Source organism: Balaenoptera ricei, chromosome 3, assembly GCF_028023285.1.
Source record: "Balaenoptera ricei isolate mBalRic1 chromosome 3, mBalRic1.hap2, whole genome shotgun sequence".
Taxonomy (NCBI): Eukaryota; Metazoa; Chordata; class Mammalia; order Artiodactyla; family Balaenopteridae; genus Balaenoptera; species Balaenoptera ricei.
Genome location: NC_082641.1, coordinates 114,110,660 through 114,118,547, shown reverse-complemented (window position 1 = coordinate 114,118,547; position 7,888 = coordinate 114,110,660). Strand labels below are relative to the sequence as shown.

Here is a 7,888-nt window from a genome sequence, read left to right as displayed (position 1 = left end):
TGTGTACTATCCTAGACATGTTCATTCCGACTCTCATAACAACCCTCCAAGGGAAGCAGTCCAATCTCCACTTGGCTGTCAGAGAACCTGGGCTCAGAGGGTTGACCTAATTAGCCCAAGTCCAAACAGCTGGTGAGGGGCCGGTGGGGAATGAAACCTTCCAGCTCCTCTCTGCTGCTCCCAGGTGGACTCAACTACACATCCATTCAACTCATTTCCCTGATTAAAACCCTCCACTGACTCCCCATTACTTAAAGCAGTGTTTTTCAATGTTTGTTTTCTTGTGGTCACAGTCTACTTTCTCCAAAAAATGTTTACACGGACACTCACCTACCACCTTGACAACGGCAGAGCTGACTCGGTGTGCGCGGGGCTGAGGCCCAGCACCCCGCCTGCTTTCCTAGCTGCCACCTCCATCTGAAGTCTCACCAGCGTGCCAGTTTAAGACTGAAACTCCTGACCTGAGCCCTGGCCTCTTCCTGTGATGAGTGGTGGGACCATCCACTCAGGGACCCAAGGGCCAGCTTCTCCCCATGTGCTCCCTCACCCTCTGTAAGAAGCAGCAAGCCCTCTGATGTGCCTTCTCCATCTCTCCTGAGCTGACCTCCTGCTCTCCATCTGCACCGTGAGCACCAGGCACCCAAGTCCAAGTGATTACAGTCTCTCACCTGGAATAAGGGTGGCACAGCCTCCCCGCTTCCACCCTTGCATCCCAAAAGTTCGGTCCGCTCCCCACACAGCGGCCAGAGTGAGCCAAAACAAAACTCCCCGCCAAAGTAGAAGGCCACCCTGACATAGGAACTTCCTGACATTTGAATGGCATTGTCACTCCCCTCTACCCTCAATCAAATATGGCCATGTATTTCCTTCTTACTTTTATTTAAAAAAAAATTTTTTTTGTATAATCTTGAGTTGAAACTATCAACCAAAAAGTAATCTGAGAGTCAGAAGAATGGGATGTGACCTGTTCTTGAATTGCTGCATGACCACTGAGTTTCACCAGCCACAGAGCAGAGTTCATAGAATCTGCTCTTTCTCTTGCCTGCAGCTGTTATGGAAATAATTTGTGTAAAATATTCAGAATTAATTACAAAGAACATATACATCTGAAGCACTCTTATGTTTCACTGACATGAAATAATAAATATGGATATATGGACATCTGGTTGACAATATGATGTTCTAAGATCTAAAACAAATCTGATGATGTCATTAAATACCTATCTTTCTACTTTTACTTGTATTTAGAACAAGGTCCCTCTCAAAATCTATATTTATTCACGGAGTTGGCCACATGGTCATATAAATCATAAGAAAATTTGGAGCAGATGTTATTGGGTAGCTGGAATTCTGTTAAGACTGCATTTTAATGGAAAAATGACACAGAGCAGACTTCCTACATGTTTCACAGATAGAGTAATGTAGCTACTTGAAAGGACTATTTATATTCTAGATAGGTTGACTTTTAATCAACAAATGTGACTGCTTATTGTCTGCTCTTGGGTGAGTCAGACAGTGGGGTATGCAGGCGTTTCCGGGCAGGAGGGGAGTTGGGCCACCGCACGAAGGTTTTACGGTACTTTCTCTGTCAGTGTGTCTTGGGCTCTGTCTCCTCTTGCTGGCTGGTGGAGATGTTCTAGGGCCTTTTCACAGTAGCCTTCCATGGCCCTGCAGCCTCAGAAACTTTTGCCTGAGAGGGAAGTGATAAATGTGAGCTAAACCTGAAACCCCACCTAGTACAGAAAACAACTCTTCGGCTGTGTACATTTCAAAGATTTTTGAAATCCTCTGTTTTGTTGGTGTTTACTCCTCTGAGTCTGTTTCATCTGAAGTCTATGTTTTGAACCCTGTTTGGAATAATTTTTCAGACGTGATTTTCTAGGGTTGCAACATGTCCTTCTGAAGACAAATGCCTGTGCTTCTGAGATGCAATAGGTGATGTTCCGCTTCATGTGGCCTCTGGCTCCCTTGCTTTTATTCCTCCCTTTCAAGTTACTGACTGGAGCATCACAGAGCTGTAGTCCAGATTTTCTACTTTTTTCTGTAACTTGGAAAATGAAGAGGTAAAGCTACAGTGTTCAACATGGGAGGTCTGGTGGATAAACGGATTGGAAAATGACTTCACTCAAACAATGACTCAGTCAGATTTTCTGACATAGAATAAGGTGGTTTAACTCTGCTTATCCCAAGTTAGGTTACGTGTTCTGAATAACTGCAAACACCATCCTCAGTTGGGCAGCTATCTGTGGTTTCAGGGGAGAGATGGGGTAGGTGGGCAGAAGAAGAAGGACCGTACCAAGTGCCCCTTGGGTGCACGGTGGGGTTTCAGGATGGGTGGTGGCTGAACGCGCCTCTCTCCCTGCACTGAGCACCTGGGGGCCGAGGCCTCACCATTTGTGTTTTCACGGGAAGACCCTGGGGTTGGAAAGGCAGCCACAGACCCAGCACCTGCCTTGTGCCACCTGAGTAGCCTGGGTTCAGCCTGGCAGACTGAAGGACAGACGAAGAATGACAAAAATGCCATAAATCGGAAAATCTTTTCTGGTTGCGGTAATTACAAGGATCACCAAAAACAGAGTAGATGTTATCAACTTGTTTTATATAGAGAGACTTGCACATGCCTATTACGATTCACGCCGAAGCTAGACCATGCTGCCCTTGTCATTTTATTGCCTCAAATATTTACTGAATACTTACTATGTACTAAGCATTTATGCTCAGTGACATGTGACATCCTAAATAAGCAGATTTCCATGTTGTTTTCATCAGCACAGTGTAGTATTTATAATATATTGCTGGATGAAAAAAAGTAGTTTGAATCACAAAAGGACACACACACACTGTAAGAACATTCAAAAATATAAAATGTTAGCGATAGCTCTTTGGGTAATTGGATAATGGGCTATTTTTATGTTTATACAGCATTATAAAATTATATATACCACTACCCAGGATATGTCTAACTCCAGCTACCAGGAAAAAGTCCTCCCAACAATGAATTATCGACAACTAGCAAGGGCAGCATGTTATTTGTTTCCGTGATGACACAAATCTTTACCGACTGGTCACTTACTGCCCTTGACATTGGAAGATGGTTGCTCTAGATTTCTACCTCTTAGGAAGCTCCCACACTTAGGTCCTCTTAGATTTTTTTCATAGTTCCTTTGCAGTACACAGTTCCTAGGCGGACAAGTATGGTTCAAATCCCGGAGAACCCATATGTCAGGACCTAATTTGTTTTGACATACTGTATGTGTAAGAAAACTGAATTGACGTCAGTTTCAAAGCCAACACGAAAACCAGACCTTCCTCCAGAAAACTGCATCACGCTATTGCTTTTAATCTTTTCACTTGGGCCAAGTTGAGACAAGAGACATCCACTCCAGGTAATTCCAAAGGCACCGAGGCATACAAAGACACCTGTGGCTGGAACCCTGAAGACTCCAGTGAGTAGCACTGGGGATGCACCACTGGTGAGTGATGGCCACGCACTTACTTCTTATAAATACTGATTGTGTTAAGTAAGCATTTTTGGATTTCATAGAAAGGTTTCTATCTTAACATATTTGCAGAATTCGCAAGAAAAACAATATTTGGTGAATTAGGGATGACCACAGGTCATCTTACTGCAGGGAAAAAGGTGTGTACTTGTCCTAAATGAAATTTGATGGTGTTATGAGTCATGGATACACCCCAAAGTCACGTGACACTTTCATAATTATCCACAGTCTGAGAAATCCTGTCTCACTGTTGCTATAAAGTTCAAGGCACAAAGTGTATGAATATTATTTTTGCTTTGCAGTCAACCGGTGGAAAATACCAGTTTTCAATTTGGACCAGCCAAAGCGTATCTCTAAATTATGCTTTATCTCAGCATAAATTTTCTTAACTTGTTTGCTAAACAGGGTAACATTGCCATGGATACTTTCCACTGCCCTATAACTTCTGTTACACATTCTGACACTTTCTTTCAAAGCTACCACACATGCTACCAACTGAACACGTTAGCATGTCATTTGTTCTCAGCATGGATGGGAAATCCAGAGAAAAAGCAGTATAAAAATATGATGAAGAGAGAGGAAGCATAAAATAAGGAGAATGAGAGGGGTGGAGACCCACAGCGTGACTAAGAAAATGTACTAGGGTGACTTAAGCCTTTCGGAGCTCAGGTAGCCTCCATGTTTTGTCTAATCAAAATCACTTCCTATGAGAAGGGACGGAACAGACGGAGATGGAGAAGTACGTTTAATTGAGCTAGCTGACACGGGGAGAGAGGAGGAGAGCTGTGGCCCACAGACAGGATGGGAGACAGGCTTCTCTCTACTCACTGAGGAGGGAGCTACGCACCAGCCACCCCTCGCTACCCCACGGTGCCACGTGCAGAGGGCCCGTGCTCAGCTGTCAGCTTCCCCACACACCTGAGCTGTGTGCAATGGAAATATCTGCCCTGCAGTCGCTTCGGAAACCCTGGCTGGGAACGGACCATTCTAGATTCTGTGTTGGGCTCATCAGAGAGGCCGACAGGACTATCGATATCCATTCAGATACCTCCTGCTGGCCTGTGACAGAGAGGCTGCAGGTGAGCACAGCACAGGAAAGACAAGTGTTACTGTCACCTTGCTGCCTGTATTCCCTCTTCAACGTCTCTGAAATCTGCCCACTTCTCTCCAGCTCCGCTGCCAGCTAAGGCCCGGCTGCTAACACTGCAACGTCCTCCTACCTGCCCTTCCTGGGTCCTTGTTGGCCATCCTTCCTGGGTCCTTGTTGGCCATCCTTCCTGGGTCCTTGTTGGCCATCCTCCTAACCAGAGTCCTCACTGAGCCAGGGTTCTCTTCTCAAAACACAAACCCCATCACGGCTCTACTCTGCTTAAACCTTCCAGCGGTTTAAGACAACCCAAAGTCTCTCACGTGGTCTATAAAGGCTTCTCCACTCCTCCCCACCGCCTCCACCGTGGGCTCCTCTCACCTGTGCGTCCCTCTTCCTCCTCCGGGACACACTGGGCATCTTCGTGTGGGGTCATGGCACATGCTACGCCCTGCGCCCAGGCGCCCTCCCTTCTCTTCCCCTGGTGTTGCCCCAGCGCCAGCCCCCTCCCATCCCCGGCCCTTCTTCCAGATCTTGGCTCAGGCATTACTTCCTCACAGAAGCCCGCCCTGACCCTCAGTCTAGGCCAGGCTCCCTTGTTATCTGCTGTAACAGAACCGTGTTTTTTTCCTTCATAGCACATACTGCAGTTTGGAGAGACATTAAGCAACTAATCACACTGCTGGGACTATGGCTCTTCCCCTGGCATATCAGCTCCACGAGAGGAGGAACTGCTTTAGATTCACCTCTTTATCCTTAGCTCCCAGGACAGGGCCTGGCACTCAGTAGGTGCTTGATAAATACGTGTATTCTCTCAACTGATACCCACTAACCTAGTCATACACCAGCTTCTCAACCTCCACAACCAGCAGTGCTGAGCAGACGACTTTGATCTTTGTTATGCCCGTCTCTCTCTTATATTTTACCTCCAAAGAGCTGCTTTGTAAAAAAAATTTAAAAACTAAGACAGATGCTTTCTTTTACAGATGACTCTCTTGATAAATCATGTTTAGAACAGAGAATAGGAGAAATAACAGGGTCTTATTTCTTAATGTCTATCTGCCATCTCGAATTGACAACAATTTGTCTGACCTTTAACTGTCTGTCAGCAGGATGAGACCGCTTGCCCACACCAGATCACAGACAATTCAAAATGGGCCCAGGTCAGAAGCCAAAACCTTGTCAACAAAGGTCCCTCTTCCAATAACGCCACCTAGAGCTGACTGTCCTCTCTGCCTGCGCAGCCTGAGGCAGTCACACGACTCCAAACCAAGTACAAGCAAACAGGTCCCAAGGTGCTGTCCTCAGCCATCTGCTTCTCAGGAGCCACAGTGTTGGGACAATACAGGTCTTCTTAGTAACAGTGAGAGACATGAAAGCTTAAAGCCACACCTGGCCATAATGAATATTACTGTAAATAGTCCTAAGTGATGTTAATGCACAAGAAGGAATCCCAGAGGATCTCAGCTTAGAACATGCCTAGCAGATAAGCAGGCTGAAAGAGTAAGTATTTCTGTTCTTGGACTGATTATAGGGAGCACATGTTGACCTCGTACCTTCCTTCACAGAGCATTTGGGGAAGTGGGCGTGAGTCAGGAACCCATCTTTTGATTAATTAATTTGGAAACAGAGAGATACAGTGAGTGGCCCAAGCTCTCAGAGTGGGCCAGTGGCCAAAGAACTCACTCTGATCACATCCAGTTCAGGGTTCCTTTGCTCAGTCCACAATCACAAAAGGGTCTTACAAGGTGTGGCCCAGGGACCACCTGCATCAAAACAACTCCAGAGAGTGTGTGGAAAACACTTTGACTCAGAACCCTCTGGGGATAGAACGCAGACATACGCACGGTCAACAACCTTATCAAGAATTCTGATGTCCACTAACATTTGAGAACCACAAAGCTGAACTTAAATTTCTGCCTTGACAGCACACATCATTTCCAAGTTTATTCGTCAATCTGAATTTGTGACTTTTTGGGATAAGGAGGAAAAAGGATGTAGAATGAAACCCATGGTGTTCTTAAATTTCCTGTTTGAAGTCACTGGTACTTGGGTTGAATAAAGGGACTTCCACATTATGAGGACTTGGAAGAGGAGTATATTGCTAAAATTAGAGAAATCATTTTAAATGAGGGAAGGGCCTTTCTCTCAGTGCCCTCTGGTGGAACTAATCCAACCCACTGCTTACACTCAGAGTCTGAAAAGACTTTTCACAGCTTAGGGGATCAAGCAGTGGAATCCAGGGCCTGCCAACTGGAGGAGGACAGAAGTGATTTCCCTTGCTCTGGGCTGGGACACTGAAAAGCTGCACCCCAAGAGTAGAGGGAAAGAGAAGTAGGTAAGCTTTTGCAGGGACTATAGTGCATCTCATTCTTGGACTGAGCTTTTCTGAGCTCATCCTGGCTTGCTGGGATGCTTAGGGATCTAGCAAAAGAAAACATAATTCCTCTCTGGAATTATAACCTCATCTTAGTACTCTATTTCTACAAAAAAATTTTGTAAATACAACGTCCAACACAAGATTAAAAACAACCAGAGCCACTCAAAGACAACATGAGAGAAAAACAATAAAGAGAAGAAACAGACCTGAAAAGGCTTTAGACATTAGAGTTACCACACAAACTTTAAGGTAACTCTTCTATGTATATTTAAATAGCTAAAAGACAAGCTTGAGAATTTTTGTCAGATAACTAAAAATTATTCTGAAAAAGAACCAAATTTAAGTTTTGGAAATTAAACATACAATAACTGAAATCAATAACTTAATGAGTGGGTTTAACAGTAGATTAGATATAACTGAAAAGAATATTGGTAAGACAGGTTAGAATACTGTACTTAAATTGTGATTTGTAGACCAGCAGCACTGACATAACCTAGGAGTTTTTTTTTTAAATATAGGCACACCTTGGAGATATTGCAGGTTCAGTTCCAGACCACCACAATAAAGCGAGCAAGTAACACAAATTGTTTGGTTCCCCAGGGCATATAGAAGTTATGTTTATACTATACTGTTGTCTACTGAGTATGCAATAGCATTATATCTAAAAATGTAATGTATATACCTTAGTTTAAAAATACTTTATTATTAAAAAAAATTCTAACCATCATCTGACAATGCCACAAAACTTCAATTTGTAAAAAATGCAATATCTGCAAAGCATAACAAAGTGAAGTACAATAAAATGAGCTATGCCTGTAGACTTTTATCTTAGAATGGTTTTAGATTTCAGAAAAGTTGCAATGGTAGTACAGAGTTTGCATATAACCCACACCCAATTATTAACATATCACATTAACATGG

At 44.1% G+C, this 7,888-nt stretch overlaps 1 protein-coding gene across 1 annotated transcript in view; it reads right to left on the bottom strand.

Annotated features, from left to right (window-relative positions):
• Nucleotides 1-1,625: 1,625 nt before the first annotated feature.
• Nucleotides 1,626-7,888, bottom strand: part of LOC132362515 (F-box/LRR-repeat protein 21) — a 116,271-nt gene continuing 110,008 nt past the window's right edge. Inside the window, exon 13 of the mRNA XM_059917139.1 lies at nucleotides 1,626-1,690. Within this exon, the coding sequence (XP_059773122.1) occupies nucleotides 1,677-1,690 (14 nt within the window). The 3' untranslated portion in view covers nucleotides 1,626-1,676. The remainder of the gene's footprint in view (nucleotides 1,691-7,888) is intronic.